General features: G+C 52.4%; 1 protein-coding gene across 1 annotated transcript; it reads right to left on the bottom strand.

Annotated features, from left to right (window-relative positions):
• Nucleotides 1–8,494: 8,494 nt before the first annotated feature.
• LOC146395846 (protein FAM90A12-like) lies at nt 8,495–11,081 on the bottom strand. The gene is made up of 4 exons (XM_084998587.1): nt 10,962–11,081; nt 10,317–10,516; nt 9,794–9,896; nt 8,495–9,202 (listed from the first exon to the last, which is right to left on the bottom strand). The coding sequence occupies exons 1-4, from the start codon at nt 11,079–11,081 to the stop codon at nt 8,495–8,497; spliced, it is 1,131 nt and encodes a 376-aa protein (XP_084854713.1).
• Between the last annotated feature and the right edge of the window lie 3,977 nt (nt 11,082–15,058).

The raw sequence follows: 15,058 nt of genomic DNA, 5'->3' as shown, positions 1-15,058 counted from the left end.
TGGATTCGTCCCCAAGCGGCAGGGGGGCTCCGATGGTAAAGCGCCTCCACAGCTTGGTGACTGAGGAAATGCAGAGGCCCTGGCGTCCAGGGTCTTTTGTCCATCCTGCTGTCCTTCAAACGGCTGCCTCGACACAGAGAACCTCTCGCCTCTTCTGCCGGGAAGGATACCGGAATGAAGAAAGTCAAGATGGCAAGGCAGAGGATCCAGGCCCACACGTTCAGCCACAGGACTGACTGTCTGCTGCTGGATTTCTCCGAGGGATTCGCCCGAGAACCCGATCGCATCAGACCCGAAACCCAGCCGTGTACCTCCTGTCCTCCAAGAGCTTCTCAAAAAGTGGCTGTTCCCCAGGCTCCCTTGGAGAAGATGCAGCTGAATTGGGGGATGAGGAAAGGGGGCGGGGTGGGGGTATGTTCCCCTTCTTGCCTGACCCTGGCCTGGTGCACATTGGCATGCCCGTTCTTGGATCGAGAGCTTTCAAGGACGCCTCTCCCGTTGAGTGAGGAAGTCTGGAGATCGCTTTGACAACAGGCTTCCCTCTCTGGGCGACACGCGTGTGTGCAACACCAAACCTGCCCCACAATGGCACAGAAGTGCAAACCCCAAGGAGGAGAGCAAAGGACAGCAGAGAAGGCGTCCTCTCACAAAGCGCCCAGTGCACCCGTCAGGAACGAGCAGGGGGTCCCAGCGGCTTAACAGCCTCTCCACAGGCTGGGGAGTGAGAGAAAGCCAAGAGGCTGGTGCCAAGCATAAGCAGGGGATTTGGGCCCCCAAGGGTCTTCGTCATCCCCAAACAATCCACCACGGCCAGGAGGAATGGTTGACCAAAGCCCACGGGGCGAGAACCCAGGCCCCAAACCCTTGAGCCTCGGGACGAACCGTGTGTCCGCTGGTGGGGTTCTCCGAGGGATTAGCCGAGCAACGAAGTCCCGTCAGGCCTGCAATGCAGCCGGGTAGCCCCTGTCTGTCGGGAGAGTCTCAGAAAGGTGGCTGCTCTCCAGGCTCCAGGACTGAATGTGCGGCCTGAAAGCGGGCCTCCCTCGCAAGGGACCATGGGGGAACCGCCTTCTCCCGCCTGATCCAGTCACGTGGCAAAGTCACATGACCTTGAGGGGAACTGCAACATTCCAGGGGGCCTCCCACACCGAGCCTACTAAGTCTGGAATCCACCTGGGGAAAACGCTTGCATCTCTTGCCTGCACTCCTCTGCGCAACACCCACCACGCTCCCCAAAGGCACAGAAGTGCAAACGTTGAGGGAGGAAAGCGAAGGACAGAAGGCAACACCCCCCTTCACAGAAGAGACCCGTGGATTCGTCCCCAAGCGGCAGGGGGGCTCCGATGGTAAAGCGCCTCCACAGCTTGGTGACTGAGGAAATGCAGAGGCCCTGGCGTCCAGGGTCTTTTGTCCATCCTGCTGTCCTTCAAACGGCTGCCTCGACACAGAGAACCTCTCGCCTCTTCTGCCGGGAAGGATACCGGAATGAAGAAAGTCAAGATGGCAAGGCAGAGGATCCAGGCCCACACGTTCAGCCACAGGACTGACTGTCTGCTGCTGGATTTCTCCGAGGGATTCGCCCGAGAACCCGATCGCATCAGACCCGAAACCCAGCCGTGTACCTCCTGTCCTCCAAGAGCTTCTCAAAAAGTGGCTGTTCCCCAGGCTCCCTTGGAGAAGATGCAGCTGAATTGGGGGATGAGGAAAGGGGGCGGGGTGGGGGTATGTTCCCCTTCTTGCCTGACCCTGGCCTGGTGCACACTGGCATGCCCGTTCTTGGATCGAGAGCTTTCAAGGACGCCTCTCCCGTTGAGTGAGGAAGTCTGGAGATCGCTTTGACAACAGGCTTCCCTCTCTGGGCGACACGCGTGTGTGCAACACCAAACCTGCCCCACAATGGCACAGAAGTGCAAACCCCAAGGAGGAGAGCAAAGGACAGCAGAGAAGGCGTCCTCTCACAAAGCGCCCAGTGCACCCGTCAGGAACGAGCAGGGGGTCCCAGCGGCTTAACAGCCTCTCCACAGGCTGGGGAGTGAGAGAAAGCCAAGAGGCTGGTGCCAAGCATAAGCAGGGGATTTGGGCCCCCAAGGGTCTTCGTCATCCCCAAACAATCCACCACGGCCAGGAGGAATGGTTGACCAAAGCCCACGGGGCGAGAACCCAGGCCCCAAACCCTTGAGCCTCGGGACGAACCGTGTGTCCGCTGGTGGGGTTCTCCGAGGGATTAGCCGAGCAACGAAGTCCCGTCAGGCCTGCAATGCAGCCGGGTAGCCCCTGTCTGTCGGGAGAGTCTCAGAAAGGTGGCTGCTCTCCAGGCTCCAGGACTGAATGTGCGGCCTGAAAGCGGGCCTCCCTCGCAAGGGACCATGGGGGAACCGCCTTCTCCCGCCTGATCCAGTCACGTGGCAAAGTCACATGACCTTGAGGGGAACTGCAACATTCCAGGGGGCCTCCCACACCGAGCCTACTAAGTCTGGAATCCACCTGGGGAAAACGCTTGCATCTCTTGCCTGCACTCCTCTGCGCAACACCCACCACGCTCCCCAAAGGCACAGAAGTGCAAACGTTGAGGGAGGAAAGCGAAGGACAGAAGGCAACACCCCCCTTCACAGAAGAGACCCGTGGATTCGTCCCCAAGCGGCAGGGGGGCTCCGATGGTAAAGCGCCTCCACAGCTTGGTGACTGAGGAAATGCAGAGGCCCTGGCGTCCAGGGTCTTTTGTCCATCCTGCTGTCCTTCAAACGGCTGCCTCGACACAGAGAACCTCTCGCCTCTTCTGCCGGGAAGGATACCGGAATGAAGAAAGTCAAGATGGCAAGGCAGAGGATCCAGGCCCACACGTTCAGCCACAGGACTGACTGTCTGCTGCTGGATTTCTCCGAGGGATTCGCCCGAGAACCCGATCGCATCAGACCCGAAACCCAGCCGTGTACCTCCTGTCCTCCAAGAGCTTCTCAAAAAGTGGCTGTTCCCCAGGCTCCCTTGGAGAAGATGCAGCTGAATTGGGGGATGAGGAAAGGGGGCGGGGTGGGGGTATGTTCCCCTTCTTGCCTGACCCTGGCCTGGTGCACACTGGCATGCCCGTTCTTGGATCGAGAGCTTTCAAGGACGCCTCTCCCGTTGAGTGAGGAAGTCTGGAGATCGCTTTGACAACAGGCTTCCCTCTCTGGGCGACACGCGTGTGTGCAACACCAAACCTGCCCCACAATGGCACAGAAGTGCAAACCCCAAGGAGGAGAGCAAAGGACAGCAGAGAAGGCGTCCTCTCACAAAGCGCCCAGTGCACCCGTCAGGAACGAGCAGGGGGTCCCAGCGGCTTAACAGCCTCTCCACAGGCTGGGGAGTGAGAGAAAGCCAAGAGGCTGGTGCCAAGCATAAGCAGGGGATTTGGGCCCCCAAGGGTCTTCGTCATCCCCAAACAATCCACCACGGCCAGGAGGAATGGTTGACCAAAGCCCACGGGGCGAGAACCCAGGCCCCAAACCCTTGAGCCTCGGGACGAACCGTGTGTCCGCTGGTGGGGTTCTCCGAGGGATTAGCCGAGCAACGAAGTCCCGTCAGGCCTGCAATGCAGCCGGGTAGCCCCTGTCTGTCGGGAGAGTCTCAGAAAGGTGGCTGCTCTCCAGGCTCCAGGACTGAATGTGCGGCCTGAAAGCGGGCCTCCCTCGCAAGGGACCATGGGGGAACCGCCTTCTCCCGCCTGATCCAGTCACGTGGCAAAGTCACATGACCTTGAGGGGAACTGCAACATTCCAGGGGGCCTCCCACACCGAGCCTACTAAGTCTGGAATCCACCTGGGGAAAACGCTTGCATCTCTTGCCTGCACTCCTCTGCGCAACACCCACCACGCTCCCCAAAGGCACAGAAGTGCAAACGTTGAGGGAGGAAAGCGAAGGACAGAAGGCAACACCCCCCTTCACAGAAGAGACCCGTGGATTCGTCCCCAAGCGGCAGGGGGGCTCCGATGGTAAAGCGCCTCCACAGCTTGGTGACTGAGGAAATGCAGAGGCCCTGGCGTCCAGGGTCTTTTGTCCATCCTGCTGTCCTTCAAACGGCTGCCTCGACACAGAGAACCTCTCGCCTCTTCTGCCGGGAAGGATACCGGAATGAAGAAAGTCAAGATGGCAAGGCAGAGGATCCAGGCCCACACGTTCAGCCACAGGACTGACTGTCTGCTGCTGGATTTCTCCGAGGGATTCGCCCGAGAACCCGATCGCATCAGACCCGAAACCCAGCCGTGTACCTCCTGTCCTCCAAGAGCTTCTCAAAAAGTGGCTGTTCCCCAGGCTCCCTTGGAGAAGATGCAGCTGAATTGGGGGATGAGGAAAGGGGGCGGGGTGGGGGTATGTTCCCCTTCTTGCCTGACCCTGGCCTGGTGCACACTGGCATGCCCGTTCTTGGATCGAGAGCTTTCAAGGACGCCTCTCCCGTTGAGTGAGGAAGTCTGGAGATCGCTTTGACAACAGGCTTCCCTCTCTGGGCGACACGCGTGTGTGCAACACCAAACCTGCCCCACAATGGCACAGAAGTGCAAACCCCAAGGAGGAGAGCAAAGGACAGCAGAGAAGGCGTCCTCTCACAAAGCGCCCAGTGCACCCGTCAGGAACGAGCAGGGGGTCCCAGCGGCTTAACAGCCTCTCCACAGGCTGGGGAGTGAGAGAAAGCCAAGAGGCTGGTGCCAAGCATAAGCAGGGGATTTGGGCCCCCAAGGGTCTTCGTCATCCCCAAACAATCCACCACGGCCAGGAGGAATGGTTGACCAAAGCCCACGGGGCGAGAACCCAGGCCCCAAACCCTTGAGCCTCGGGACGAACCGTGTGTCCGCTGGTGGGGTTCTCCGAGGGATTAGCCGAGCAACGAAGTCCCGTCAGGCCTGCAATGCAGCCGGGTAGCCCCTGTCTGTCGGGAGAGTCTCAGAAAGGTGGCTGCTCTCCAGGCTCCAGGACTGAATGTGCGGCCTGAAAGCGGGCCTCCCTCGCCAGAGACCGTGGGGGAACCGCCTTCTCCCGCCTGATCCAGTCACGTGGCAAAGTCACATGACCTTGAGGGGAACTGCAACATTCCAGGAGGCCTCCCACACAAAGCCTACTAAGTCTGGAATCCACCTGGTGATAATGCTTTCATGTCTTGGGTAATATGTGATGCTATGTGTCTTCCACATCTTCTTTGTCCAGTCCTTTTTCAATGGACATGTTGATTGCTCCCATATCTTGGCGTCTAGTCCTGTAGTCCTGCCGTGATCTACTGGGGCGATTGCAGCTTTCCTCTGAAGTAGTGTTTCTCTTATGGTTTTCTCTGGATATATGCCTGCAATGGCACTGCTGGGTCATGAGCTCTTGACCCACCAGTGTTGGCCTGTGCTGCCCCCTGCTGGTCCCCATACAACTGTCGCTGACCCCTTCCTGTAGCTGCACTGAGAATAGGCAGAAGAGAGACTTCCGGACCCCAGGGCACCTGAGGATGGGGACTGGGTATGGTTCTGGGGTCCTGCAGCCCCTGCTTGCCGTTCCGGGGCTGGGACGTGGGAAACTGGTGGGTGTGGAGGGATAGGCAGGCTCAGGACCAAAGTCCCTCTGTCCCTTGGGACATCCCTGTGAGATTTGTTAGTGCCTGTGTTTCGTGCTCTCTCATGTCTTTCCCCTCCTTGTTTTTCTCTTCGCTTTTGCTCCTATTTTCTGCCTTAATTTTTTTCTTTGTGCAGACCTTGGACTCTGAAGCCAAAATATCTCATGAGACCTGGAATTACTGCCTTGTCATTCATACAGGACAATCTGTGCTCTTATCTCCCATCACTCTAGGTTTATTTTGTTGCCATTAATAGTGGTGGTATTATTGTTATCTTTCGGATGGCCCTTAAATTTTGTTGTGAAGGTTAGTCATTATTTTTACTAGTGTTTTATTAGTAGCACTCATCATTATTAGTATTTATTAGTAATATTCTTCCTCTGTTTTTGTTGTTATGATGGATGATTTTGTGGGTGACGTATACCAGGTTGAGAGCTTCCTGCAGGACTTTGAAAAGCCTGTGGTTGCTGGTGGGCTGGTGGGCACTTCTGTGTCTTCCAGAGCAGCAGCGTGATCTCTTAGGCCAGTGAGGGGACAGAGAACATTGGCTCCAGTGGTCCTAGGGTGCACCTCAGTTTCTGGCGGTGTTGGCTTCCTGGTTCTGAGCTGAAGTAGAAAATACTGAGGACACAGGGGCAGGTGGGGACGCTTTCTAGAAAACCAAGAGCAATATTACACATTTGCCACACACACACACACACACACACCCCCGCCACCCAGTGAAGTTAGAAAACAAGGTGTAGCTCTGGAGGGCCAAGGATGCCCTCCCTCCATCTTTCAAAGCAACACACGTGTGCATGGGATGCTTGAGGGGACTTTAGAGGGGAGTTTTAGAGGCTTGTGTAGGCCGAGGGCATCCCATAAGGCCCCCTCCCAGATGGTGAGGGTAAGTTCTTGCCCCTAGAGGGGCCCTAGGATGATAAAGTGGGGTTCTCTGACCAGAAAGGACTCAGGGTTACCTCAGGAAACTGGCGGTGTCCTTGTGTATGTATGTCTTCCGGAACACCCTTCATAATGACACCAGTGAATTGGACGCTCTTCATAAACAAGAAGACAATTTAATGTCTGTAGGGTTTGCATATGACATCCTAGATACGCCAAAGTCTGTGTTGTGTTCTAAATAAAGTCAGATGCCAAGAAAGGACTCTTTTCCACATGGAAGGGTAGGGGGATGTTTACCTTCAGCCAGAGCATCCAGGATTTTTCTAGATTGGATGGGGAGCCCCGGCCACCTTTGCTGTCAAGGGATTTGCAGGGTGTCCTAGGACTGCCCGAGTTTCAGGAAACTGTGTCCCTCAGGGGTCCCTGCCCACCTGCAGCTCCATTGTAAGGTACAGAGGGAGCTCTCTGGCCACCTGCACAATCTTGAACTTCCAAGGCTTCCAAGAGAGCCCCAGATCTCCGTGTGCTGACCTGTTCCACCCCGGACAATCCCGGAGCACAGAGCATGACTCCCTGAACTGCAGTGGTGGAGACCCAGCCACTGAGCTGTCCTGACACTGAGGGCGCTGGACAGCCAGGTGGCGGGACACCTCAGCTGGTCGCCAAGGCTGCTGTAGCACTCGGAGGTCGTGCTCAACACAGGCAGCAGGCCAGGCTCCTGAACCCCCAGTGGGACCATGTGAGTCCGAGTCCTGCTTTCCTGACAGGGGGTCCCACCCAGTCACCCACCCCACCCTCTTGCTGAAAACATTTGAGTGTCCGGTGGCAGGCCAGGCCACTGTCCCCTCTACCCCTAAGCGTGGTCCTGCCATTCAGGGCTTCTCCCAGGAGTCCCCAAGCCTTTCATTATCTTTTTTTTCCCCTGGGCTATTTGAAAGGCTATTTTCTTTCTTTTTTTTTTTTTGCAAGCAGGAGATTGTTTAACCAGGTTTTGCTTTACTCCGTCTGAATATTTGGGGTCCAGTAAGGATAATGAGCTGCCTGCTGTCACCTGGGTAGGTGGAAGGACCTCTATCATCCCGATTTGTTTGGTTTTCATGAATTTTATTGGAGTGTAGGTGACTCACAAGGTCGTGTTAGTTTCAGGTGTCCAGCAAAGTGAATCGGCCACACGTGTACACATATATCCATTATTTTCAGATTCTTTCTCATCTGGGCCATCACGAGTACATGAAAACCCCCACCCAAGTCCAGTGTGGCCAGGGTGAGAATAACCCAGTGATGCTTCTCCCATCTTCTATGCATGCAACTCACACCGGACATGGGGAATGCGCATACAGTGACCCTGGGATCCGGGAGAGCCTGAGACTCTGTATTTTTCCTCAGCCTCAGTGCATCCCAAGCTCCTCTTTCCTCTCAGTTACATAATCTGTGTTGAGTCAAAATGACCATTAAGATGACCCCCAAGGCTGAGAAATGAAAACCACATACAATGTGTCCTATACAGGAGAACTTTATTGAAATCGAAGCAAATTTTGAAAACAAAGCTTAAAAGTAAAATTTAATGAAAAATAATAACCCAAGCACCTTGGGAATTCCCCCCCACCCGGATTTACAAGGAGTGAACTCCCAGAGCCCACAGGTCTCAGCTCAGGACAGGGTACCGCTCACATTCTGCAAAGCACACAGTTGTGTCCTGTAGCCTGGTTCCAAAAGTTCAGACATTTGCCACCAAATACAGAACACTATAGCTTCCTACTAACACAACAGTGACAACTGACTCCTATATTTATCGCAATGACTTGAAAGGGGGTTAGATTCACAAAAAAAAACTTGGCATTCCAGTTTGGGAAGCACCAATTGGAATATGCCCATAATTCCATCCTGAGAAAGCACAGCGTTTGCAGGTGCATGTCCCCGGGTCTGGTCTGGGTTTGCACCCACCAGAAGTGAAGAACCACTGACTTATAGGGACAGGCCGCTCCCTGTGACTTCCTCTCCTCAGGGAATCATCACCTCCAGGGCACCTGGGGCTGGAGGACAGTCTTAGTGGCCATGGGTATGTCCCTCCCAGTCACTCTCTTCGGAGGAAGAGGACACCTGAAGGTCCTCGTGGAGAACACTCCAGGAGCCTGGGGTGCGGGGACACTCAGGCTCGCTGCAGTCAGGGGGGCTCAGAGCCAGAGGGGCTGGCTTCTCAGCAGGCGGGGGCAGGGGAGGCCCCATGTACCTGCAGTTCCACCAGCCTTTGCCTACTCTCCTGAAGAGCATCCTGAGAGGCTGGCCTGGAACAAGGCTAGTGGGCTGAGGTTGGGCTGGGGTGCAGGCTTGGATGGTGTTGGAGACAGATCTGCCTAGTGGAGGCTGTGGGGCAGGGCTTGGCAGCTGGGCAGGTGTCTTCCTGGTCACGTGGGGCTTCACTGTGGTTCCACATCCAGTGGTAGTGCGATTAAGCTGGAGATGCTGGAAGGCCCCCAGGTTTGATGTCAGCAAGTTCTTCCAGGGGGTTCTTGCAGGGCTGAGTCTAGGTTTCTTTTGGGGGTGCAGACAAGGCTGGATGGAGCTCTGGGCAGATCTCTTGCCTGGAGCCTGGATGCTGCTGCGGGGGTGCTGCAGCAGACTTTTCCTGCCGAGAGCCACCAAAGGCTGGGTGGAGTTCGGGTCATCTTTCCTGACAGGTGGCCTACTTGGCTGCTCCAGTTCCAGGAGGGATTTCCTCTTGGGTGGCTGGATGAGCATTGGCCTGTGAGGATGCTGTAGCAGAAGACAAAACAGAACAACTGAAATTAGAATTGCCTCACCGTCCAATAAAAACGCAAAGTACCTGACACACAAGTCACAGGATTCAATTTCTACATGGTGAGGTATGCAACCTCAGGGGTGAGCATGAAAACGAGCATGACAGCATCACCTGGATACATTTACACATCAACTAGGAAAACAGAAAGATTCCAACAGTGCCTCTTGTTTAAAAAAAAGAGGAACCAAGGCTTTTTGTCCCCTCTTCGAGGGACTGTACACAGCTTGGTGTTTTGCAGGCACTGATGGCAAATAGAGTTTTGAGGGACAGTTTTGCAGGATGTGTCACAGTTATAGCCATGTGGTCTAACGTGAGGGAGGCTACTTACAGGACGCTACTGGCATCATCACCTCCACTTCCCCACAGCACACACTGCCAGACCTGCAAGTCAGAATGCAAATCAAAGAAACCCAGGAAAATGCCATCTGAAAACTACTCTGAGGGATCACATTGGTGGGGAAAGACTGGTACAACTTCCCTCCCACAGGAGGAGAGGGAGGCCAACCAGGGTTGCCCAGGGGAGAGAGCGGGACCCGGGGACTCACCCTCACATAGTCGCAGGATTCCGTCACTTCCTTCCAGCACCACTGCTGCCCCTGTGGTCTCCCAGGAAGTCTCTGGAGTAACTTCAGCTGATGCCCCGCTTGCCTGCAGAACAAAGCACGTTAAGCGGCAGGATCCCAAGATCTCCTTGTCACATTTGGGACAGACAACCCCGTGGCCTCTCCTAGTTTGGGGCTGTTGTACCAACCCCTCTTCCCTCATCTCACATCCTTCCCCCACCTCCAGGGACACCTCCAGGTTTTCCCAGGACACTCCTCCTCTTTGTCTCTCTGGCTCGGGTGCCTCTCATGTACAAAGCTGCATATGTATGTTCTCCACCTCCCTGGAGTGACCTCGAGGCGTATTAGGAACTCCTGAGTGTGGCCCCCTGAGGATGTAGCCCCTGCCTGTCTCCTCAGTGTTCCCACCCTTCCTAGACCTGGCTGAACTCACGGTGTAGAAAAGGAGGGAAGAGTCTGCAGCGCGTTCATCCCAAAGCCTGGTGCCACCTCCCCCATGGCTCACCGTGGCCTCTGCTCCTTGTCTCTCTCAGCCAGGTTACAGGTCCTCAGGGTCTGCAGGACTTGAAGCTTCCGTGGTTCCAGATTCTCCTTCCCGAGTCTGCAACCCAAGGGTTGGGGGGCCAGGGCCCCTTGCCAGCGCTTCATGGGGCACCGGACACTACTTGCTTTGTGTCCAAAGGCTCCGCAGTCCCTGCACTTCACCTGTGGGTGGAGGAGAAAAAGGTCAGGGAGTCAGCAGAAATCATGGGCACGTGTCCAGAGACAGTGCAAGGACAGACGGAGAGAGGCGAATATGGATTCTGGAGAAAGGACAGAAGCACATGGTTCATTAGGTGCCAGGATCTTCCTGATACTCTGGGGCTTCCCACTGCCTTTGTTAGGGAGCATCTCAAGAGGAAGGGCTGGAGGTCTCAGCGGGAACAGAAAGACCCAGATGGGAAGGTTTGGATAAGACCAGGCAGGACATAACACTAAGGAAGGGTCAGCTGGTTCTGGCCCTGGTTGCCTGAGGAGCAGATCCCAAGGCAACTGCCTTTGGGTGGGAATGGACAAGTGAGTGATGGAGCCGCCGGGACATTCCAGGTCCAAACCCTGACTCTGGAGCCCAAGCCACCCCTGATTCCCCATGGTCTCGACCCGCACGTACCCTAGGGTCTTCATCCTGTGGTGCAGGAGCCCTCTGACCCCCTGGTCCTGGGGGTCGCTTCGTTGCTTTCTGGGCTTGACAGGATCTCCAGGTCCTAGACTGTGTGCAACGACTGGCCATCGTCCACAGCTCCTTGGAGAGTCAATCTTAATTTGTGGATTGTCTCTGTATAAAGAGAGAAAACTTTGAAATTCAGGCAGAGACACAAGTCACCCAGGTCCGCCCTGTCCCAAATAATGGTCCGGGGGACCTCACGGCCAATAAACACATCCAGGTTTCTGACACTTTGACTCCTCCTGCCCAGACAGTTCCCCGTTGTCTCCTGATTACCCGCCCACAGGTTAGGACCCTGGCTTTGTTAGAAGTTCCAGGCAGAACTCTGAATTTAGATTTGCATCCTTGGAAGACTAATTTGAGAGACTATGTTTATGTGTCCCACAATGCAATCTAAGAGATAAAAGAAGACAAGATTTCCCCACGTGGACACAAATAATTATGCTATGGGAAGGCTACCTGTACTATCATGGCACAGACGCTTGAAAATCAAAACCAAGTATCATAACCTCTTAAAGTTCTGACTCTCGTATTCAATATCAGAGAATGAAATTTTCAAATAAAAATTCACTGAAAATAATTATTTTATTCTCTATGCGATTAGAAGATTCACTGCTGAGGATCTGGACTGTTTTCTGAAAAGTATTGTGTTTTTGCCTAGTTACTAATAATGTGAAAGCCACCTTTGAACCAAGGATGAGCAAGTAATTTCCTAGGCATTCAATGCCCAAAGACGGTCCCAACAAGTTTTCATAACTGCTCCTCCAGTGCCAACTTCAGTGTGCCAGGATGCTAAACTCCTTAGCGTTTGAATCCTCACGTAATAACAGCATTCAGAAAGATGTATTTGTCAGCCTCTGTTCTCAGAATTCCTACTGAAATTAAATTATCTAGATCATTCTCTGACACAACACCTGAAACTCAACTTAAAAGGAGTTAAAGATTTGCATAAAACCTGAAACAGTAAAACGCCTAGAAGAAAACAAAGGCAATTTGCTCTTTAACAAAGTGTCCAATCAACAGAAACATGGGTGATGAAAAATAGTACATATAGTCAATAGAAATCTATCCAGCCACCAATAAGTTGAAATGTTGTTACTTTCACCAACAAAGGAACCTTACTGTTATGAGGCTGATGAAGTAACTCAGATGCAAAAGGCTTCACTTCTATTTAGAATGCTCAGACCAAATAAAAAGGAAATAAACCACGCGCTCCATGAACAAACCAAATGACCAAAAAAACCCCCACAGGCCCACAGAAGAGAACAGAGGATACTTGAAAGGAAGCTTGTGGACAAAGGCACATGGTAAATGAGCTCTAATATGTGGAGACAGAGAATAAGGAATATTTTGGTGGTGAGCATGAATAATGTTTACAAAATTTGAAATCTAGTATTATACAAATTAAACATCGAATATGAATAGTCAATGTTATTTAATTTTACAAATAATATGATAAGCAAAACCTAACCTATTGACAAGCCAAGTCGTTATGTATCATTACTAAAATTTTCTTCCCTGGAGAGATATGCTGCATGCCAAATGTAAAGCAAACGATGACAAAATTAAGCATAGTTTCTCCTATCTTTCACTATATTCCAAAAGATCGGGGGGGTGTGTGTGTGTGAAATACCTCAAGTGGAGGAAATAAAGCATTCTTGGTGTTTGAGGTAGTTTCAAGGGGAAATGGCCCTTAGCTCTCCAGGTGTCGTCTAACCCAAAGTCACATGGCCTTTAGCTTTTCCTAATCGGTCAAGGAGAGTGGCCACTTTTGAACCTAAAACATCATCAAGGCACCTATAAAAAGACCAAAATCTGGACTTGACTCATCTGTGGAACACAAAACAAACAAACAAACAAGCAAGCAAGCAAACAAAGGACTGAAAAAGGTGAGAGGAAATTGAAGGGCAGACTAACACACATCTCTTCAGAAAACAGACCAGTAAATGTGTGATGGGAAACACCAGGGGGCCTAACTGGTGAAAGGGTCTCAGGTTGGTAAGAGAAAACAACCAGAGATTGTGGTGCCGAGCACTTTTATGTTCAAGTGGCTTGCGATGTATTTTTTGACACAGAAAATCTTCTATTGAATGATAAAGGAAAGAAAACATTCCAGGTACCAATTTAGATAATCCATGTCCATATGTTGGGCAAAATGATGACCTACTTGTGTACAGGTGGAATCCAAAGGATTATCTGAATAAAAAATTAAATAAAAAATGGAAACCAGTTGTGTACCTCCTGTCTATCAGGGAATGCTCCACAAAGTGGCTGCTGGACGCATTTGAATGCAACATATGAAACTGTGAATGTGGATGAGGAAAGGGCAACGGGGGAACTGCACGTACTTGTCTGAGCCTATTCTGCTACAAATTGACATGGCATTTCAGTGTTCTACACCATCAAGGAGACCAGTCACATTGAGTCTATTACATATGGAGTGCACCATGAGAAAAACTAGTATTGGTCGAAGATACTCATGTATACAACGCATAGAAACTCACAGAAAAGCAGAGAAGCGAAGAAAAACAAAAAAACAAAAACAAAAAAAAAGGAGAGAAGAGTAGAGGAGAGCAGAAGAAACACCCCGTCAGTGAAGAGACCAAAGGATCACTGGAGGAAAAAAAACCAAAAAAACCCCAACAAAACAGAGGGGGCCAAATGTGTCAAAAGTATCAACAGATTGGTAGGTGAGAAAGAAAATTAGTGGTACCAAGGGTACTGATGTATGAATGGATGGAAAAATATATTGATAAATGCAGAAATAAGCTCTTCTACTACAAAAAAAAGAGATTCACAAAAGAAAAGAGTAAGTTTCCAAGGAAAGAATAAGAGCCAGCATATTTAACCACAAGACTTTGTATTGCTGAATTTCTCCAAGGGAATAGCCTAAGAACAAGAAAGGTGGTGACGCCCAGGGTCCCTTGCAGAAGAATCAGCTGAAAAGGTGGATGAGGAGAGGGTGCAGGGTGGAGGAGGTACCTGCCCTTTCTTGCCTGACCAAGTCCTGTGGCAAAGTCACACGACATTATTGGATCGACAGTTGTCATGGAATCATTTCACTTTGAGCGATGAAGTCTGGAATTTGTTTGAGAAAATGCTTGCATCTCCAGATACACTCATCTGTGCAAAACCAAACATATCCCACAATGGCACAGAAGTGCAAACCACAAGGAGGAAAGCAAAGGACAGAAGGGAAGACATCCTTTCACAAAGCCCCCAGTGCATAACTTGGAAAACTGCCTCTCCACAGGCTGGGAGGTGAGAAAAAGCCAAGAGAAAGGAGACCACGATAAGGAGCTGATTTGGGCCCGTAAAAGTTTTCTCCACTAATAAATATACACAACTGCCATAAAGAATGCTAAGATGAAAAAGAAGAAAATGCGATGATGAAAGACCAGAGTGAGCATCCCAAGGGTGAGATCCCAGGCCCCAAAGGGACTCAGAAAGGTGGCTGCCCTCCCGGCTCCAGGACTGAATGTGCGGCCTGAAAGCGGGCCTCCCTCGCAAGGGACCATGGGGGAACCGCCTTCTCCCGCCTGATCCAGTCACGTGGCAAAGTCACATGACCTTGAGGGGAACTGCAACATTCCAGGGGGCCTCCCACACCGAGCCTACTAAGTCTGGAATCCACCTGGGGAAAACGCTTGCATCTCTTGCCTGCACTCCTCTGCGCAACAGCCACCATGCTCCCCAAAGGCACAGAAGTGCAAACGTTGAGGGAGGAAAGCGAAGGACAGAAGGCAACACCCCCCTTCACAGAAGAGACCCGTGGATTCGTCCCCAAGCGGCAGGGGGGCTCCGATGGTAAAGCGCCTCCACAGCTTGGTGACTGAGGAAATGCAGAGGCCCTGGCGTCCAGGGTCTTTTGTCCATCCTGCTGTCCTTCAAACGGCTGCCTCGACACAGAGAACCTCTCGCCTCTTCTGCCGGGAAGGATACCGGAATGAAGAAAGTCAAGATGGCAAGGCAGAGGATCCAGGCCCACACGTTCAGCCACAGGACTGACTGTCTGCTGCTGGATTTCTCCGAGGGATTCGCCC

The sequence above is a fragment of the Sus scrofa genome, chromosome 15 (assembly GCF_054392235.1).
Source record: "Sus scrofa isolate SSC_HxYL_T2T_F1_AM1 chromosome 15, Sscrofa_HxYL_maternal_Yorkshire_Landrace_v2.0, whole genome shotgun sequence".
NCBI lineage: Eukaryota > Metazoa > Chordata > Mammalia > Artiodactyla > Suidae > Sus > Sus scrofa.
Note: the sequence above shows the minus strand (reverse complement) of the source record. Positions and strands in the feature narration are given on the sequence as shown.

Excerpts from the sequence above, each read along its gene's own strand:
- LOC146395846 (XM_084998587.1), bottom strand. The coding sequence starts at position 11,081 with ATGGCCAGTCGTTGCACACAGTCTAGGACCTGGAGATCCTGTCAAGCC. Across the intron at positions 10,517-10,961 it reads CACAGGATGAAGACCCTAGG|GTGAAGTGCAGGGACTGCGG; the intron begins GTACGTGCGGGT and ends CTCCACCCACAG. Across the intron at positions 9,897-10,316 it reads GACAAGGAGCAGAGGCCACG|GCAAGCGGGGCATCAGCTGA; the intron begins GTGAGCCATGGG and ends TTTGTTCTGCAG.